Below are 22,123 nucleotides of genomic sequence, written 5' to 3'. Positions count from 1 at the left end.
GAGGGAGCGGCAAGAGAAATAGTACTGAGTCTTCTCGAACACCATAAGTAAGAGCTGTCGTAGATGAAAGACCAATTGAATTGTTTTGTGGTTTGGAAAAATCACCTATTGAATTGCATCATGGGCTTATTCATATCCAGAAGACAGAGTAAACCTCGATATAAAATTGCTCAAACAAAAGGTGACCTCTTGTCAGCTCAGTAGTTACTGCAGTGAAAGCTTGTAATTTGTTCCTAAATCTTATGGAAAGATATCCTTCTCGCTAAAGAAGTGTCTTGCACTTAGCCAAGGCTGCTGTGTTCTGCTTTTTGTTTTCTCTTTTAAAAGTTTAACTGTGATGAGCTTTGAATTAATTGAATCATCAATCTTTTCAGCAGAGATTCCACAACCTTTTCAGCTAGTACTATATGTGTTCCTGTTTTGATGCAGATGCAATTAATGGGCTGCGTGGGCAAATGCAACAGCTGAAACTGTTTACTGAATGTTAAAAACACAACTTGCTCTTTGCACTTTTTCAGGCGGAGATCATAGATGTACAGTATGGAACAATTGATGATTTGCTCCGACTTCAATCAAGTACCAATGTAACGAAAAAAATTGCACTAATTAAACTTGGACAGGCACCTTTACTGTACAAGGTAGGGTTAAGTAAAGCTATTTTAGATGTTTTTGATGAACATTTTCCCAATATTTTAATGGTTTGGTTTTATTCGTCATGCAAAATGACAATTAATTTTATTAAATTATTCAGCAGATTAAAGGTGCTCTGCATTTGCACATGCTGTTTATCAAATGAAAGGAAATGCAATCACAAAGGGACGTTGTTAGTGAGCATAGTTGGAAGGTTTCAAGTAACATATAATGGAATGGGACCCAGTATTTTCCTCCACGTGTACGAGGTGCTCCATCGCAGGGGCTCCCTTCCATCTGGCAGACCTTAACCCCCCCATTTTCAATGGCCTGAGCCTAAGTAGAAAAAATAAAGGACCTTGTGTATTATCAACCCTCTATAGGCCTGACCTCTATACGCCATACGCTGGATGATGTAGATACATTGTCCATGTTGAGGGATAGTGATGGAGTTACAGTTTGCTTGGTTAATGATGGCCTCAAACATGTGGAGGAAAATATTGGGTCCCGTTCCACTATATGTTACCTGAAACCTTCCAGGTATGCTCACTAACAATGTCTCTGTGCAATTAATTGATGATTGAGGATGGCTTTGTCAGTCTGCGTGTGTGTGTGTGCGTATCTATGTACACCTAATTAAATTTCAAAAGTCAATGTTTAATTATCATGTGCACCGGGAATGAAACCATGAAACCATGGAACAAAAAATGTACAATAATTAATAATATGATCTGTGCAATTCTCTGCCTCAGAGGGCGGTGGAGGCCGGTTCTCTGGATGCTTTCAAGAGAGAGCTGGATAGGGCTCTTAAATATAGTGGAGTCAGGGGATATGGGGAAAAGGCAGGAATGGGGTACTGATTGTAGCAATGTTACAAAATTTTGAGATTTAAAAAATCAAGTCTGCAATTTATCCCATCAGATAAAGCATAAAAAGAAGTATAATTTGACACCTAATTCACTTTCATATCTTCAGTAGTAAAAATGTTATGGCCATTTTCATACTCGGAAATTAGCATCTTGTTCCCTATTGCTTTTCCATTGACTTAACACAAAAGCTGTGATCGAGGACAGTCAAAAGCCCAAAACCTTCTTAAAAATTAAGAGAACTGAATGAAATTTTCAGTTATTATAGATTGAAGCATTCTGAAATAAATATAAAACATCTTGCATGGTTGACCTGAAATTAAAGCATATAATTAGTTAATTACTTAATTGTAGTTAATTACAAAATTGACCGTTGTGACTGAAATAGTAATAAACACCCAGACTGCCTTGAAAATTCAAACATGTGATATTCTCAAGATCAGAACTTTATTATTATTGTATTATATGCTGTAAGTCCGTAACAGATTGGAAAATAAATTTCAATTTCTAGCAATAGACCAAGTCTCTATGGAGAAGATCAGTTGCTAGCTGGTACATTGGCATATCATAATCAGCAGCATCATCATACTCCTCAGATTGTAACCAATAAGCAACTCTGTACACCTTGTTTTTCCTCAACTTTTCAATTTTGGCATTGTAAACTACAAGTTTTTGCTCTTCAAACCACACATGACATGCCTTTCTACCCACTACTTTCCCATTAAGAATGTCCTGTAGATTCCATTTCTTAAGAAAAGTTTTTTTTTTTTAAATAGCCTAAGTATCCAATTAACAAACTAATCCCATTCACACAAGAATTCACAATAGAACATGATTTTTAAATCTCACTGTCATGAATTTACATGCCAGATGGAAGGAATTTAATGTTTAATTCACATAAATTAATCTAGAAATCTCAATATCATCAAAAATTATTATTTTTTGCACAATACATGGGACTAAAACTGATATTTAGTATAAACATATTGACTATGGGTAGACAATAACACAAAATATAGACGATTTAGATGCTCTTATGACAAAAAGAAAAGAGCAAAAAGAAAGAGCATTTAAATCAACTTGCGAGTGGGTTTTTCTGGAGCGTGATCGATTGGAACGTTGCATTTGCCGTGAATTTGAACCCCATATCGGCAGGAAAAACACTGCCGGTTCGTATGGGGCCCAAATCACATTTTCGCAACGTAAAATTAGATTAAAGTCATCCCAAGAAGCAAGATTATATGTCAAATACACGACTTACCCTTTGTTTTGTCCCGTTCTTGAGATCCGTTACGTTGTAGGCTTTGAGGGCTTACAAGTCGCTTTTTATTTTAATCAAATTATTAAATTGCCTCGCGATTAAAAAAATAAATAAATCGGGAACGGAAGTCGGATCGATTATTCTTCAGCAGCTAGCGGCCCGAAGAAACCCGACTACGGAGACCCGACTGGGCCCCGGCCCGTTCGCGTAGCACGGTTGAGCCGCGGGATTTACCATCACCCGGTGGGGTCACAACATCTGGAGCCTGGATCGCCTCGGCGCAGAGGGAGAACAAAGAGGGAAGAGACAGAAACTTTAAGATTTTGCCTTCCACCACAGTGAGGAGGTGTTTGGTGGATGTTGGATTTGTGTTTATTGTGTGTTTTTGTCATTTTTTATTATATGAATGACTGCAGGGAAACGAAATTTCGTTCAGACCGAAAGGTCTGAATGACAATAAAGGAATCTAATCTAATTTAATCTAATCTAAATCCACTGCCGACAGGCATTAGAAAACTGCATTTTAATCCCTCCCCCCCCACCCCCTCCCTCAAAGGCGCCAAAGTCGCACGCACGGCCAGTGGCAGAACTGCAGTGCCGCTGAAGGCAAGTTTTGTAACATCGCTACTGATTGTGGATGATCAGCCATTATCACATTGAATGACGGTGCTGGCTCAAAGGGCCGAATGGCCTACTCCTGCACCTATTGTCTATTGTCTATTATCAGTCATGCAATGTAATTATGCTGGGCATCATAGTACAAAATGCAACCATAGTCCATATTAGTCCATTGCTGAGGTGGATTTACGGTTAGGGTTTTGCAGTGTGGTTTAAGAACCTGATAGTTGATGGGAAGAAGCTGTTCTTGAACCTGAAGGTCATGGTTCTCAGGAGCCTATGCTTTCTTCCCAATGGTACCAGTGAGATGAGGCTATGGCCAGGGTGATATGTGTCTTTGTTGATAGTAGCTGCTGCCTGCAGGCAGTACTTTCTGTAGATCCCTTTGATGGTTGAGAGGTCAATACCTGTAGAAATAAAGAACTGCAGATGCTGGTTAATACACAAAAGGACACAAAGTGCTGGAGCAACTCACCAGGTCAGGCAGCATCTCTGGAGAACATGGATAGTATCGGGTCGAGATCCTTCTTCATATCATTAACTGTGCTGATCCTGTCAATGTTGTCCTCTTTGAACGTTCTGTGCTTAGGATGGGTCTTCAGGGATGTGCATGCCAGGAATTTGAAGCTGTTAATTCTCTTGCTGCCATACTGTGGTTCATGGATTCTTGACTTTTCCTTCCTGAAGTCAACAACCAACTCCTTAGACTCAAGAACAAGATTATTGTTCTGGCACCAATCAACCAGATTATCGATCTCCTTCCTGTACTCTGACCCGACATTAACTATTTATTCATTTGACAGTAGTGGTATCATCAGCCAAATGAATGATGGCGTTGCAGCTGGTTGCACTGTCATGGGTGTTGGGAGATGAGCGGAGACTGAGCACATAGACTTGAAGTGCCCCTGTGCTGATTGTCAGTAAGGTAGAAGCGTTATTACCAATTCATACGGAGTGAGTTCTGCTGATGAGGAAATCCAATTTCATAGGGACAAGTAGAGATCTAGTTCCATGGGCTTGACAATAGGTTTAGGGAGAATGATTGTGTTGAACGCCAAGCTGTATCCGTCTTGCAGGGCCTTGACCCAAAATGTTGACAATTCTTTTCTCTTCACACATGCTTCTTGACGAGCTGAGTTCTTCCAGCGGTTTGTTTGTTTGCAGTACCTGGATGTTCAGACAACCAGGCATTTTCTTTTTTCAGTATTTGCAATCTCCTGTGCCTCTAAAGTCCTCAATAGATATGTTTTAACACACAGTCATTAATTCAATTATAACAGGGTTAGAAGGAATGATTTTCATGAAATCTCTTTATTTGATCTGAGTTAAATGTTTGATTAATCGAATTATTGTCACAAAACGTCGAAGTTATTATTTCTAAAGATTAGAAGGTTTGTGTAAATTAGATGTTAATTTACAAAAGAACGTTGTTGTTATCAATGTAATGAATAAGCTGGCTTGTTTCTGTATTGCTTGACCTCGATCATCAACCAATAATGAGCATTGCTCGAGTGTGGCGCCAGTTCATAAAAAAGACAAATCAAGCTCTTGAGGCAGATAGGTCACCTACCTTTTTTACCCTAATATGATTAAGTCAAAAGATAATTTGTCACCATGACATCTAATGGTTGTTGAGGAATAAAAACACTCATAAATTAACACAAATTAGCACTAAAACTGACATTCAGAAGCCATATGTTACAGCTGCTGCAAGAAATCGAAACAAATGCAGTTGCAATGATAGGTCTGAACAATAATGTCAAATCCAATGGAAACGCATGTTGCTGATGAAGAATGTTAGAAGTACCTCATGCCTGAACAACCAGATGCTACATTTTTACCATTGTGAAAAAAGCAAATGTATTGTGGTCTGTGAGTGAGAATATACTATCTTGGATAGCAGGATGTGTGCGCACGCATTTGGCAATAGAACATTGAATGGAATGTGATTCGAGCAGGGGCCTGAAGGTTTAATATTGGTTAAGTGTTCTATCTTGTTAGTAAATCACTAACTTCTTTGGATGCCAAATATGTTTACACAACTGTCAATCTTTTAGTTATAAATGATAAAGGCAGATAAGTATTTTTATTGCGGACAGGATGTTGTTTCAATTAAAACTAAATAATAGGATAATTATCATGATAATTAGAATAGAATTAATGAGCATTTGGTATTAATCAATGGTAAACGAGCATATGGTATTCTGATTGGATTCAATCAGACTGAATTGATTTGCCACCAGCTAAGGAATCAATATGTAATATTTGGAATTTTTGCAGGAATATAAATTCTATGGTCATAAAAAATTTGTGGGCATACACATGATCATTTATTGTTTGCAAAAATTAGAGATATATATAATTTAAAATTTAATAGTTGGTCTTAAAATGTCACCTTAATAAATGTTTCAGAAGGCATAAAAACATTATTTACAGTAGAATTGGGAATAAAAGCTTGTGAAGAATGTTGGCTTCATTCTGATGAAGATTTCTATGCACTTGCAAAAGATAGTTCTCACAGTCAAACATAATACATGATCACAATCAATGAGCATGCAGCTCTGGTCACCCCATTACAGGAAGGATGTGGAGGCTTTGGAAAGGGTGCATTATTTCTGGATTAGCTACAGGGAGAGTTTAGACAGCCTTGGAAAGCCGGAGGTTGAGGGGAGACCCCATTGAAGGATATAAAACTGTAAAAGGCATAGATAGGGTAGACAGTCAGTACCTTTTTCCCTGAATAAAAATCTCAAATACTAGAGGACATAGCTTTCAGGTGCGAGGGGCAAGCTTAAAGGAGATTTGCATGGCAAATTTGAGGCACAGAGAGTGGTGAGTGTTTAGTTGTTTTAGTTTAGTTTAGAGTGCCTGGAATGCGCTGCCGGGGGTGGTGGTTGAGGCGGATACGATAGTGACATTTAAGAGACATTTGGATAGGCACATGGACATGCAGGGAGTGGAGGGATATGGATTATATGCAAACAGATAAGAGTAGTTCTTGGCATCATGCTCAGCAAAGATACTGTGGGCTGAAGGGCATGTTGTGGTGTACTGTTCAATGTTCCATAATTTGTAATAGTACACAGTCTCACAAATTTATCAAAACCAAAAAAAAAACAGTAAAAGTTTAAAGTTAATTGGAACATGGTTACTCAATTATTATTTTTTGAAGTTAATGCCTATTTAAAATGTAATTTTAGCAGATGAGAGATATTTACTACATAAAATTCAAGTATCAAGGCATTTTAGTGATTGACATTATTTTATACGACATACAAATATTTGGAATGAGGATAAGCAAACTCAACATTAAGCCTGGGCACAAAAACATTGATATTCCTTTGCATAGTGTGCAGGAACTTGTAAGTGAGTTTTAAACTGTCGCCTAAACAGGGCATGAAAGAGTAGAATCCAAATATTAAAGTCACTGTGCCTTTTTTTTAATTATTTTAGATTTACGATGGGCATAATTATGGCATATGAATTCTAACATAAGCAAATGTGGAATCTTGCGGATTAGAATCTGTCATCCGTTCACTTCCTCCACAGATGCTGTCTGGCCTGCTGTGTTCCTCCAGCACTTTTTCGTGCTCAAGATGACAACATCTGCAGTCCCTAGTGCCTACATATAACAAGGCATGTTATATTGATATTTGACTTCATGATGAATAATATTATGAATAATCCTTTATTATTATTAAATATTTAAGCAAAAGATTTACAATACATTTTGTTTTTTTAAATAGTGCTGGGTAGTTTGCCAAGCAGGAATAATGCATTGAAGAGCCATATATAACAAAGTGTGGGCCATATATAACAAAGTGTATGATTTTTAGTTCAATTTACAGGTTGGCTTGACTGTAAGTGACTTGCAGGTCAGTTCAACTAATTTCCCTCAATTTTGATGGTGAAGGCTGAAAATCATGCAGCTTATGATGAGGCGTTGAATTACATATAGACACATTGGGGTCGCCAACCACACAAGGGTGGCAATCCCAGAAATTGCTGTCCATTTCACAGAGCACTGATGGCGAATAGCAATAATCTTGCTCCTGTTACTCTCTAAAATCCTATGCAATGGGTAACATCAGACAGTGGATTTACAGTCACTGAATATTTGCTCATGCTTTGGATATTAGATGGCTCAGTTAGTGAGAATTTTGAAAATGTAAATGAGTGATCTTTAATTAATATATATGTAAGTGCTGATGATTTACACTGAGATAGTATACAAAATTACATGGATGTTTTGTTAAGTGAAGGGCAGTGTTGATGGGCATGGTGAACATTTTGAGGAGGTGACAAGGAGGCAGGGTTAGGGTAGTTTATTTTTGTCTGTTGATTTTAGAAAATCTTTGATAGGGTTCCCCATGTCGGCTGATCAAGAAAGTATAAGCCAATGGGATCTCACAAAGGTGGCAAATCGGATCTAGTCATTGATGGATGTCTTGGCTTCAGAAAGACTGATTCCAATGAGGTTACAGAAGTTTCAGTCTTTGTTGTTTTTTGAATGGATTAATGAAAGTGGGTGAGGCAGCACTTTCATGACAGGCATGGATGTGATGGGTCAAATGGCCTCATTCCCTATGGTCATTTTTCTGTGATTCTGTAACATATCTTTTGGATTTGAGTGTGGTTTAATTTATGTGAAGTTGCTGGAAACACTACATTAAACAATATAAACAGCCGTTTGCACAATTTTCCAGAGCTTTTCCCAATGCCTATATGCACAGTTTAACAGGCATTCATGAACATCTTGCACAGTGAATATAAAAGGGAGGAAATTAATATAAAACATGACAAAACTGCAATGGGAATGGTCTGTGCAGTTGTAAACCAGCAACGTTGCTGCTGATCAATTTGATGAAAAATTGCTTTTTGAGGATTACAGTGTTATATTATGTAATCCACAATGTATTTCTCGGCTGATGAGATAGAGCAGTGATCATTGAAAAAGAAAAGTTATAATTATTAAGTGAATAAAAATTCCGGGTCAATCAGAATGTAGTTGCTGTGTGGTAGGGGAATAGTGAAAATTGGAAAATGTTTGCAACTTGCAGGCTCTAGGAAGAAGCATTCAGCAGTAAGTACGTGACGTGTTTTTTTAATGTGAAAAAAACGTTTTGCTCCTTGAATATCCTTGTGATGTAAAGATGTGGTGCTGGAAATTGGTGCTACATAACTTTTAGAAAGAAATTCTACATAACCTTTGGAAAGGAATTTTTGACATTTTCTCAAAGACATTAAAAACAAAACTGGACCCCCATACGTAACTGATTATTTTTGCAACATCAGAAGCCTGCCCTGAGCTATCAATATTTCAAAGACGTTTCCTTAGTTATGGCCTGATAACGGCAAAAAGTTTTTGGAAAAAAACATCTGCCCCTACTCTTAAAATGTGGATTACAAATGCGTCTGAGACGCTACATCTTGAAAATATGATTCATGTCTTAGCGGAAAAACCAGAGCAATTTTCGAAGACATGGACTCCATTCATTGATTAATTACAAGGATAGTATGGTGCAACACAACTTTGGAATTAAACCGATTTACGGGTTGGGTGATGGGTGGGGAGAGATATGAAGCAGGTATATCATCACTTTTTGTATTTCTTTCTGTTTTTTTGTCTTTTTATTTCTTTATGTTCTTCTCATTTATTTTACTTACTCACTGTTCAACTACAGCTATTTGGAAGTCTAGGGGTTCTATTCTTACACATTCACTTTCTCTTTCACTTTCTCTCTTTCTTGCTTTCTCTCTCTTTTTCTTTTTCATCTTAGCTAAAAATTAAAATTGAAGCTGTACAATAAATGTATTATGTCATATGCCGCGGTTTATACTTTTGTACACTGCTTCTAATAAAAAAAAAAAAGAAGAAATTGTCTTTTCCTAATTATATTTAAATTGTTGCCTGTCCTTCAGCGTGTGTTGCTGAGTCACCTCTCACGTCTCTGCAATCAAATTATTTTCTACAGCATCGCTTCTGATGCTTGTGTTTAATTGTATTTAATTTAATTTTAAAAAACCCAAATGTTCAGGCATTTTGCCACCATAATTTCATACTCATTCTAAACAGGTATACTGAATAAACATTTAGAAAAAGAACAGAAGTGCATTAAAATGTAAAATTTACCGCTGCATTTCTCTTTGTTCCCACAACTACTTGCTCTCCGCATTGCATTAGATGAGACTTTGGCAGCTAATGTTTGCAAATAGTGATGTCCTCATTCTTTAGGATTCCCCTCTTCCATTATAGATGAGACTCTCACTAGGGTCTCCTCGATATCCTGCAGCTCCACTCTTGCTACCCCTCCCCCCATTCGTAACGAGGACAGTCCCCCTTGTCCTCACCTTCCACTCCATCAGCCGTCGCATAAGCATATAATCCTCCAACATTTTCGCCACCTCCAAAGGGATGCCACTACTGGCAACATCTTCCCATCTCCACCCCTTTCTGCTTTCTGCAGAGACCGTTCCCTCCAAAACTCCTTGGTCAACTCGGCCCTTCCCACCCAAACCACCCCCTCCCCAGGTACTTTCCCCTGCAACTGCAGGAGATGCAACACCTCTCCTTTTACCTCCCCCCTCGACTCCATCCAAGGACAGTCTTTTCAGGTTCACTTGCGCCTCCTCCAACCTCATCTACTATATTTGCTGTTCCAGGTGTCAACTCCTGTATATCGGCCAAACCAAGTGCAGGCAAGGCGATCGTTTCGCTGAACACCTCCGCTCTGTCAGCCTTAACCTACCTGATCTCCCAGTTGTTCAGTACTATAACTCCCCTTCCCATTCCCAATCTGACCTTTCTGTCCTAGGCCTCCTTCATTGTCAGAGTGAGGCCCAGTGCAAATTGGAGGAACAGCACCTCATATTTCGCTTGGGTAGCTTGCTCCCCAGCGGTACGAACATTGACTTCTCTAACTTCAAGTAGCCCTTGCCCTCTCTCTCCATCCCCTCCCCTTCCCAGTTCTCCCGCCAGTCTTACTAGCTCCGACTACATTCTATCTCTGTAACGCCCACTCCCCTGATATCAGTCTGAAGAAGGGTTTTGACCCGAAACGTCACCCATTCCTTCTCTCCAGATATGCTGCCTGTCCCGCTGAGTTACTCCAGCATTTTGTGTCTACCTTTTGCAAGGAATGACACTGATATGGTCTCAGGTCCATTGCAAACCAATGCAGATTTTAGTGAGACTTAAAATCCACATGGCAATGACAGAAGAGTACAAAGTCACTCCAAAAATTAAACCACGCCTTTACAGAAATTAAAATTGGCAGATTCACATTTACTTTTATTTTTATAGTACCTTAGAGTAATGAAACTTGGCATGCCACATAGTAAGGCGCTTTCATGTTTAAAGTGTTATTCATACTCATAGAGTAATCTTAACGTCTTGCACCTAATTCATTATTTATGAAACATTGTAGCTGGTATAAAGGCGAGCACAGCAACATCATAGTAAGAATGATAATTCTCTTTCGATAGGGGGATTTTGGAGACAACTCTTTCTTAGCTTTTCATTACGGTACTGAGATTAGAATAATTATTAACAATGCTGAGGGATACAGGGAGAATCTGCCGACTGTCCATGGAGGGATATTATATATCCATCTATATAGAGAGATTACCATTTGGTTTAACAGCGCATCTGAAATAATGGCATGGAATTTGTATTGATAATCACAGTTATTATGCAGTAAATTGGTTCATAACTTCTAATGTTTGCCATGAAAATATAAATATAAAAGTATGGAAGTTGCTATTCCTCAAGAGTCTGGGTTGAGAGCATCTGCCGAGAGGCTATTAAATATAAATCGTACAATGACATGAAACTGGTGATTTTTCTCACTATTTCCACCAAATATTTTGTGCTGTTCATTACTCTGCTCAAAGATTCCCTGTAGAGGCTGTCACCGGAAGAAGCCCCAGAGCAAGTCTCTACTCCCGAAGGTCCATTCAAACTTTGTGGACAGCTGTCCGAACGTTAAAGGGAAAACACCCTTGCTTTACAGTTGGCAGCAATATTTGCTGTAGTAGAAAAATGCATGGGCTTATAACATGGTTGTTGGAAAATAGTCATCTTGACATGCATTCTACCTTGCAATTGCAATGGCCTGCAATCCAGGAAAGTGCATCAGGTTTCTTCAAGGGTGCCAGTGATGAAACAGGATGCTGCCTCTGTAAGTTCGATACTACCGAAAGGGAAATATTACGAGGTGAAGTTCAGATTCATCAGAATAGTTAAATCGCACTGATAGATGTTTGGGATAATTGAGGGCTTTGTGCGCAACCATTACATCAACAAGTCTTGTGGAGCAAAATTTGATTTTGCTTTTAGTTATCTGCACACTTTGGCTATGAAATTATATTTTCAAACTTGTGATAATTGCATGAAAAGTGTTTCCCTTCTCATCGTACCAAAGCAGATACACATTCTCTGACCTATTTGACTTAAGAACTGGAGATTTTCTTGTCTTTCTCTTCACCAAGTCATGTTTGTTTGAAAGCTATTATATCACAGGATTAAAATGGTAAAATCTCATTAATTGATTTTGGATGTATTCACTTCTAATCCAAGCATGTACAGTAAATGGATTTCATGAAAAATAAGTGTTTTTAGTTACTTAATCCATTTTTATGGATTTTCTTGTGTACAGAAAATCTATTACAAGAATACAATTAAAGTTACTTTCAATTTAATCTTGGTATTGATCACAATAAGCCTTTCAGCCTTACCTCAAATTTTGATCATTGTTGCATTTTCAAAATGTCATGAACGAAATGTAATTATTCTGTTTTGTATCAATAGTGATAAAGTAAGACCATATTCCAGAATTCAGTGAAACCTTTTCAAAGTTTTTAAATTAAAATATTGTTTCTCACAAATAAAAATTATTGTTATTAACCTTTTCTTTTACAACTTGTTAAATGTTGTGTTCCAGTCATTTTAGTTACATATATTATTCTGGAATGAAATAATTCAAATCCAGCTTGGTTTTGGTGCTGGTTTCTTATTGTCACGTGCATCGTGATATAGTGATAAATCTGGTTTTGAATGCAATTCATACCATTTGTAAGTAGGTCAGGTGGTGCAAATGAGAAAATAAACAAAGTGCAGTAGATAGTGTTACAGCTACGGAGACAGTGCAGGGGCTACAACAAGGTAGGTTGGAAGATCAAAAATTGATCCCTTGCATACGAGAGATCCTTTCAAGAGTTTGGTAATATTTGTTCTTGAATCTAATGATGTATGCTTTCAAGTTGGTATCTTCAACCTGATGGGAAAGGGGAGATGAGAGAATGACTGGGGTGTGAATGGTCCTTGTTAGCTGTTTTTCTGAGTCAGTATGACGTTTACATGGAGTTGAGGAGGCTTGTTTTACGTGATTTTCCAGGATGCGTCCACAACTCTATAATTTCTTGTGGTGTTGGGGCAGTTGCCAAGCAAAGTTTGGTTGTAAGCAAAGAGGATGGCTCTCTACGGTACATCTAGGAAAATTGGTAAGAGTCATTGAACACACACTGGATTTCTTTATTTTTTGGAGGAAAGAGAGGCTTTGGTGTTCTTTCTTGGTTAAGGCATCAATGTGGTTGGACTGGGATAAATTGTTGGTGATATTTTCACCAAGGAACTTGCAGCTCTCGACCATCTCCAATTCAGCACCATTGATACAGACTGGGGCATGTACCTCAATGACCAGCTCCTTTGTTTACCTGACACCAACGAACAAAACTCTTGATCATCTTCTTATACGTCATATTATCATTGTTTGTTGTCTAGCTTACAGCAGTGGTGACCTCTGCAAACGTGTAAATGGAGTTAGAATTAAATTTGGCCACACACTTGTGAGTGTATAGTGAGTATATTAAGGGGCTGAGAACACAGCCTGGCAGGGCACTGGTATTGAGAAATATTATGGAAGGTGTTTTGCGGTTCAGCCTTACTCTGCAGGTCTGTGTGGTTTCTGAGAACATGGCCAGGGAGTTGCTTCCCGCACATTCACTCTCAGGAAAGCCAATCTGATGATGTGGATACAGGTGCATCCGAGGCTATTGGGGCAGGTGATCTAATTTCACTGAACTTCAAAATGAGGATGAAATGCAACAAGAGAATTGGTGAGGGATACGTTGTGGCCAGCGACATTGCTTTTTAGCCTGTGCAGCATGCAAGTCTTGCCACAATCCGCAAGTGTCGATGTGGTTAGCCTGGTTGATTCTAGCTTGGCCTGGAACTTTTTCTTGCCATCCTTTTGGCTTTGTGAAGGTTGTACCTAGCTATCTAGTGCAAATCACTTTATTTGAGCGTTTCAGACTTGGTCTTTAGTCAGGAGTGGATATCATAGTTCATCCATGGATTCTTGTTGGTGAACACTTACATTGACTTCTTTGGCTTGCAGTCCTCCACACACTTACTGACAAAGTCTCTGATGCCAGCAGTATATTCATTTAGCTTGGCTGTTGAGTTCTTGAAAATGACGTCGACCAGCCTAAAACAATCAAGTAGGAGCTCATTTCGTTCCTCAGACCAGCATCATATGACATAACAAGTGTTAACTAGATTTCATATTATTATCATTGTCATGATTAAAACAGATAGATAAAATTTAACAAATGTTTTAAGTGCTCCATATGCCAGGAATAATACTGAAAGTGTGCGCAGCTGTCATAGCTAAGAGCTCAGACATAGGCTCAGTATGCACTGCAATCTTACGTGTAATTATTTTCATAGGCAGCTAACTCCAAGTGAAGTATGTTTCATTAGAACTGTCTTGATGTGGCAAGCAATTTTGGATGTATTAAATGGGCAGTTAGTATTTGAGCTTTATGACCCCATCTTCTTTACTAGTCACATACTGTCTGCCAAAGTGACACTAAAAAAGTAAATAAACGGTGAATATAGTGAATATTTTTGCAAATTGGTTTGCATATTTCCATAGTAAGATTAAAACAAAATCCATAACAATGGCCACAGAATATGTGGTTGGAGGCGACTCGAATGTCCAAGATTATAATGTATTGAATGTCAATTTAGGAATCTGCAGGATGCCAGCAAATAGTAACAATTATGTTTTTAACTCCACTATGCTAACTGGAGGATTTTAAATCTTTATTAACCAAATTGTACTTTCTGATATTTGCAGCTCTCTTTACTATTGGAGGCTGGTTTTGGAGGAGCTTTAGTCTACATCGATCCCTGTGATTTACACCCAAGGGAGAAGATAGGCAACAAAACATTTTGGCTTTCTTTAAACCCTGGAGGAGATCCATCTACACCAGGATATCCCAGTGTTGGTGAGTAAGAGAGGTTTCCTAACATTAGTTGCCAAAATATCGTAGCTGTAGGGAAAACTGGCGTGCCAGATGTCTTTTGACAAATATTTTGATTTTCTGCACATGATTTGCTAACGAGCTATCTGCAATTTTGCATAAAAGCCCCAGAAGCAATAGAGAGGGCAGGACCTGGATCATGGCAAGTCACTTGCAGCAGCAAATCCTTTGCCCTGGTCATAACGACAGGAAAAAATAATTTGCATTGGTTTATTTGTACTGTTGAATGTCTGCTCATTTGTGTCAGCTAAAAACATGTGCTACTGACGCAGGCAGAAGCTTTCTCTCTAAACTGGATTGTTGTACTAATACCAGCTTTAATACACAACTGTATTGAATCATGATGTAATTTCCCAAGCTGAACTATTTGAGTAAGACACCATGCAGCCAATTATTTTTAAATTATTTCATTCTGTTCTCTGTTCTTACATAAAGACTCTCCAAACTGCTCATTTCTTACCCCCTTTAAATTGACACCTATTTCGGGTGAATTACATTTAAATCATTTTCCTAGAAGTGCAAGAACAGCACAATATGTTCCTGAATAATTGTACTGAATATTTTAATATTCTGACATCAACCTTCTTCATATGTACATTGTACAATACTACTTTGATGATTTATTAGGAAATGGCCTTGCCTCAAATGATTTGTAAAGTAACTTGACGTGGCTTTGTAAAAACCCAATGGTCAATATAAGAGATTTATTCAAATATATATTTTGAAATATTTGACTGATTGCACAGTTTAAGGAGCTTTTATAGACTTGGCTTCAAGGTACGGGATTAACAGTTGATTTTGTGTCATCCTTTGGCATCTGATTGATCTCATTAAATTCTCAAGTATTATTCTAAGAGAACGCAAAGATAATTACCAGGGACAGTTTAGACTTACACAGCACAGAGTGTTCTGAAGTGGTTGAAGTACAATCTCCAGGAATTTTCTCTGACATCTACTTTCATTATCTCAAAGCACCTTTCATGTGCTGAAGTTTTGAGGACGATCCTAGCAATTATTTCAGTGGAGCATATTGTACTTTAATCTCGATAGGGTGTATATATGTTACATAAAATGTGGGATTAAATTTTCAAATGCAGAAACGGTGGGGAAGGCAGATCTAATTCTCAAATATGAATAGATTGAATAAACTAGGGAATGGGGTGAGCTAGATTCTACTCTGAAAAACAGTCTGGAGAGCAAATTATCTTGTTATGTGCTGTGATAATTCTAAGAACTTGTCAACGATGTGCATCTATCCAAAAAGCAAGGATGAAATTATTTATTCAGCATCTTAGGCAAGTAGGTGTAAAGGAGAAAAGTTTCTCTATGGAAATCCAAGCAATATTGGGGCAGAGATCATTGCAGCAAAGCTTCATCAGACAGGTGGGGTCTGTTCATATGGTCTGTGCTCTGGCCTCTGGAGGAAAGAGAGGTGATCTCATTGATATGGAGAAGAGGCAGATAGGATACTTTCCCTGAGCAAGGAATCTAGAAGCATAGGTCCCTATGGCAAAATAGGAAATAGGCAGCATCTCCGGAGAGAAGGAATGGGTGACGTTTTGGGTCAAAACCTTCTGGCTCAATCCTTGGAGTTCTCTTCTGAGGGCCATGGAGACCCGGCTATTGATTGGATTCATAACCAAGATGCAATATAGAAATGGGACAGAAAAATTGTTTTGACACAGAACATGATCTTGTGAAAGGGAATGCACGAAAGGCTTTACCTTCCCATTTCTGCTGCAATTTGTAACTTCAAAAAAATATATAAACACGCTTCTTGAAAACCTGCCCTTTCTGTTCCCATTGCTTCCATATTTTCACATTGTTCCATATTTTTACGGAGATTCGGCTTGTCGAATAGGATTCTCCTAAACCTCTACAGGTGCACGGTAGAGAGCATACTGACTGGTAGCATCGTGGCCTGGTTCAGTAACTTGAATGTCCAGGAGCAGAAAAGACTACAAAAGGTTGTGACCACTGCCCAGTCCATCACCGGATATTTCTGTACTATAATACCTGAGCACAAATTTGAAGCAACGTGCTTTCGCACCTTCTGTTAAATTTATACTCTTGTTGATTAATATAAATGGAAGGAGGCTTCAAAATGATTATTGGGGTATTTGGGTTGTAGGTGACAAAAGCATGTGTAGAAATTACAGAGGATGCACAAGGGATTTACTGAGATGGTACCAGGAAATAAAGGCTCTATTCCAGGAGATCAGTGAACCAGTGTACACCTTCTTAAAAGAAAGAAACTTTAAAATTGTTGTTCAAATTACAAAGCAAGCAAGCAAGTTTATTTATATTGCACATTTCAGCAACAAGGTAATTCAAAGTGCTTTACACAAAGCATTAAAGAGCAATCAAAGCAATTAAAAACAGTCATTAAAAAGAATAGAGAATAAAAACGAGCTAAATAGAATAAGACAAGTATAAAAAACACGAGTAAAAGTTACAGTGCAATGTAAGAAATGAATAATTATTTAATTTAATTAAAGGCAACGTCAAACAGAAAAGTCTTCAGCCCCGATTTGAAAGAACTGAGTTGGAGCAAGCCTGCATTTTTCTGGAAGTTTGTTCCATATATGTAGTGGTTTATATATAAAGGGTTTTAATGAGATAGTTAGGGAAAAAGTAGTATATATATAGTTCATAATATTAATTGATTATATTCAAAATCATATTATTTATAATAATATTATGGATGTGATTTATGAATATCATTTGCAGTTATAGTTGATACGATGCGATATAATATGATACAAAACGATAAAACGTTATGTTTTATAGATAAAACTTTTGATGTTTGTGTGTGTGTGTGTGTGTGTGTGTGTGTGCACATGTATGTTTATGTGGCATTTTATTTGTGCACATGTGCACATCCATGGCCTTTTCTGTATAACTTTTACTAAATTTAATTTTTTCCCGCTTAAGTAAGATATCAGTACAAGCAAAACTATAATGAATGAATGACATTGTTAAATCAATCCTTCACAATCTTAACAGGCTTCATTTAAATCAATTAAAAGCAGTTGTTTTTACAATTGTTTTTGTCTGGGTGAATAGCTCCTTCATGATATCATGCTGTTCGTGTAATGTTTAAAGAAAATTAAGTAGTTCATTTGAAAAATGACTAATCACAGCCTCATTGTTACACCATCTCCAGCAATTTAACTGTAATTACATTTTGTGCTTAAAATCCCAGTTAGTATTCCTAATCATCAGTTGAATCTGTATTCTCCGATATTCATGCTACATTAATTTTTTGTTGCCTCTCCTGATTTGCTGGACTACCCCATTGCATACATTCTTGCTTTGTGACCAATCCACCGGGTGCCTGCTACCGTCACTTTAGTTGGTTCAACCAGATACAGTATTCCTTGTTTTTATTGCGTTGTCTCGATATTCCAGTGTTTAAAATGTCCAGTCTTGTCCAGTACTGTCCAGGACGGACAAAGCCATATGACTATTGTGAATACACAAATACACTTTTCTTTTTTTTTAATTTCCTAAATTGCAATGGCAGCACTATTGCACCCTCTTCATTCTTCTTCCTCGTGTTCGGCCATCTTCTAAATCACGTCTTTCCGGTCGGTCAGTGACGGTTGACAGTTGGTGGTTGCAGAATTGGCTATTTCAGTCATGTGGCTATGTGGTACAGTTCCTGTCGTCAGCATTGCCCAGGATGCGCCAGGTGGAGGCTTCTGCTTGCATCCCACACTCTTCATTCAAGTTGCGTGACGCGCAAATGACGCCCAATTGGGACAGGCCCTTTAGAAATCTTCCTATTCCTTTGTGTGAGTGACTCGCTGTGTTGGTATTGCTCCACAAAGACAACTTCAAATTTCCCTCACAATAGGAGAGTCTCTTGTCATCAGACACAGTCAAATATGGCTTTGTGTCAAACACTGACTTCCCAAGGACACCCAACACTCACAACTGATTTGGATAAAGAAAAATTCAAATGCGCACATTGCATTCACTTTGCGTTCCTTCTGTTACTGATCATCTCAGGGTCTTTTTCCACACAAATCATGAGAGCCAGAGCTTTTCAGGATGTGAACTATTTTTATACATCCAATCATAAGTAAATCTATATAATTATTGACAAATCAGCCTTGTGCATGCCATTAAGTGTCTGTTTGCTGCCAACTCAGACTGCTGCTATCATCTGGTGGCAGAAATTTCAACGCTGTTACAGACTGCTGTGATTCAGCAGCATGCGAGGTTTCTACTGACTCCACTAATTCTGCAAATCCTGTCACCAGGGCCAGAGCCAGCATGTTGTTGTTCTCTGAGAGGCTGGGATGCAGATTCATGATCAACTGATATTAAGGTCTGTAAAGGCAGTTAGTTGAAGAAAGTGACATTGAGAAAAGACCAACTATGTTCTTTTTTTTTTTTTCTTTTCTTTTTTTTTTATTAGAAGTAAGAATAGTCATATGGCACCAAAGTGCCTAATATATATTTTCATAATACATTTTATGTACAACTTTTTTTTTTTTTTTTGTTACATTGAAAAAAGTTTAGAATAAGAAAAAGAAGTTCGATAGTAAAGGATAGAAAGATGTGAAATATATAGTGTGTGAAGAAAGAAAACGAGTAAATGAAGAAAGTTGAGGGAGAAAATAGAGAAAAGAAAATAAAATAAAAAAGAAAAGGAGATCATTATTTATAATCTTGACCAACCCTCGTCCAGTCTTGAAACAGTTATTTTTTACAATTGTGTTGCACCATATGATTCCAAAAAAACGACGAATGGAGACCAACACGTTATGAATTGGTCTGATTTATCCATTAGGAGGAATCGCATTTCCTCAAGATGAGCTGTGTCCAACATACTTGCAGACCAACTATGTTCTTATAGGGCAGATAAGAGGCTTGTCGTGGATGACTCCTACATCTTTTTCTCATGTTATCTGGCAGAGATGATCCTGACAGGCATTGTTTCATGCCTGGCTTCGATCTGAAGAGTTTGGCTCACTGGCCACTACAAGTTGGTGGTAGTGGGAATACAGCACTGTCATGTCATGGACTCATTGATGTCCCAGCGGTTCTTCTGCTAAAGGGCAGATTGCTGAATTGTTATCACTACTTTGAAGCTTGCAGTTCTCAAGATCAGAGCCAGCAGGCTGAGCTTCCACTGTAGATCTTGCAAGTTGAAAGGCATCAGCCATTGCAAGGCTTCCACTTCTATACTGGGGTGTGATTTTGGTTTGGAGCCCTCGGACGGGCTCATGTGGTCACAGGGAGAACTTGTAAGCTTTGCACAACCACCACCACCAGACGTCAGGATTGAATGGTGGAGCTGAGAGGCAATAGCTCTACTAGCTGTATCTATGTGTGCTGGAAAAGATGGGCTGCAGGCCCTGCAAAGCCAATGTTAGAACTGAACCGCTAAATATCTCTCACGGTTTTCCAGGCAGGTTAGATAATGCCCCAAACATTTTTAAATGGCTGTTCAGCAATTTTCATTTGCAGCCTAAAAATGTGAATAAAGCTTGGAAAAGAAAAATGTTCATTCAAAAATTTATAATTAAACTTGAGAATGGGTGAAAAAAAGCAAACATCTGAAGCTTGGCACCTTGTTAAAAATGTTGAGAACATGTGTCGAGAGGCTCTTTTGTTGCAGTCGATATCTACATCTTTCAGGAGAAAACTGGTTTGCAATATCACACAAATTTAATTTTGTCTGGCCACCGTCTACGATGTTGTCTCATAATTCACCAGTAACAGGTCCCAAATTTACCTTCTCAATGTTCTAAGATCTAACGTAGAACACAAGTAACGCAGCTGGTTAGACGATAGAAACATAGAAACATAGAAAATAGGTGCAGGAGTAGGCCATTCGGCCCTTCGAGCCTGCACCGCCATTTAATATGATCATGGCTGATCATCCAACTCAGTGTCCTGTACCTGCCTTCTCTCCATACCCCCTTATCCTTAAACTGTGACCCCTTGTTCTGGACTTCACCAAAATCGGGAACAATCTTCCTGCATCTAGCCTGTCCTACCCCTTAAGAATTTTGTAAGTTTCTATAAGATCCCCCCTCAATCTTCAAAATTCTAGCGAGTATAAACCGAGTCTATCCAGTCTCTCTTCATATGAAAGTCCTGACATCCCAGGAATCAGTCTGGTGAACCTTCTCTGTACTCCCTCTATGGCAAGAATGTATTTCCTCAGATTAGGAGACCAAAACTGTACACAATACTCCAGGTGTGGTCTCACCAAGACCCTGTACAACTTCAGTAGAACCTCCCTGCTCCTATACTCAAATCCTTTTGCTATGAGTGCTAACATACCATTCGCCTTCTTCACTGCCTGCTGCACCTGCATGCCTACTTTTAATGACTGGTATACCATGACACCCAGATCTCGTTGCATCTCCCCCTTTCCTAATCGGCCACCATTCAGATAATAATCTACTTTCCTGTTTTTGCCACCAAAGTGGATAACCTCACATTTATCCACATTATACTGCATCTGCCATGCATTTGCCCACTCACCCAGCCTATCCAAGTCACCTTTGCAGCCTCCTAGCATCCTCCTCACAGCTAACACTGCCCCCCAGCTTCGTGTCATCCGCAAACTTGGAGATGTTGCATTCAATTCCCTCGTCCAAATCATTAATATATATTGTAAATAGCTGGGGTCCCAGCACCAAGCCTTGCAGTACCCCACTAGTCACTGCCTGCCATTGTGAAAAGGACCCGTTTACTCCTACTCTTTGCTTCCTGTCTGCCAACCAGTTCTCTATCCACATCAATACTGAACCCCCAATACCGTGTGCTTTAAGTTTGTATACTAACTTAACCTCTGGAGGAGATGGATAGACGATGGGACTCTTTTTCAGACTGGTAGAATCATGGCCGGCTTTACAGCACAGAAGCATGTATCTGGCTCATCATACCGATCTAATCTTTTTGCCTGCCTACATTAATTCCATTTACCTAGATTACTACCATCTTAGTCAGATGGTATTTTGTGTGTATTTCAAATGGAGTGAGAGGGAGGCGAGAAAGAGGAATACATGAAAACTGGATGCTACCAGGCAAAATGGTATATAGGATGAGGGAGAAATTAGATGTGGCAGAGAGTATTGAATATGAACATATCATCATCTTCGGTGATGTTTATTTGTGTGTGCGCGCATGTGTATGCACAGATTTTTGTGGCAATAATTTGCTGCCACCATGCAACACCAGAACCCGCATCCTGAACAAAACACAAAGTGCTGATGTATTTCAGCAGGTGAGGCAGCATCGATGGAAGAAATGGATAAGTGATGTTTCAAGTCAGGGGCCTGCTTCAGACGGATTGTAGTAGTGGGGAGAAAGCTGGAAAAAAGGTGGGGGTTGGACAAAGCCTGGAAATGTTGGTAACTCTGAAGTAGCCATATCTCAAAGTAGCTATGTTTGA

General features: G+C 38.6%; 1 protein-coding gene across 1 annotated transcript in view; it reads left to right on the top strand.

The window, feature by feature from the left end:
• The window catches only part of LOC129703644 (inactive N-acetylated-alpha-linked acidic dipeptidase-like protein 2), a 289,914-nt gene that overhangs the window by 16,097 nt on the left and 251,694 nt on the right, over window positions 1-22,123 (top strand). Inside the window, exons 2-3 of the mRNA XM_055646259.1 lie at window positions 519-638; window positions 14,517-14,667. Coding sequence (XP_055502234.1) covers window positions 519-638; window positions 14,517-14,667 — 271 coding nt within the window. The remainder of the gene's footprint in view (window positions 1-518; window positions 639-14,516; window positions 14,668-22,123) is intronic.

The sequence above is a fragment of the Leucoraja erinacea genome, chromosome 14 (assembly GCF_028641065.1).
Source record: "Leucoraja erinacea ecotype New England chromosome 14, Leri_hhj_1, whole genome shotgun sequence".
NCBI classification, from domain to species: Eukaryota; Metazoa; Chordata; class Chondrichthyes; order Rajiformes; family Rajidae; genus Leucoraja; species Leucoraja erinaceus.
The sequence above is the reverse complement of the archived record's forward strand: the minus strand, read 5'-3'. Positions and strand labels throughout refer to the sequence as shown.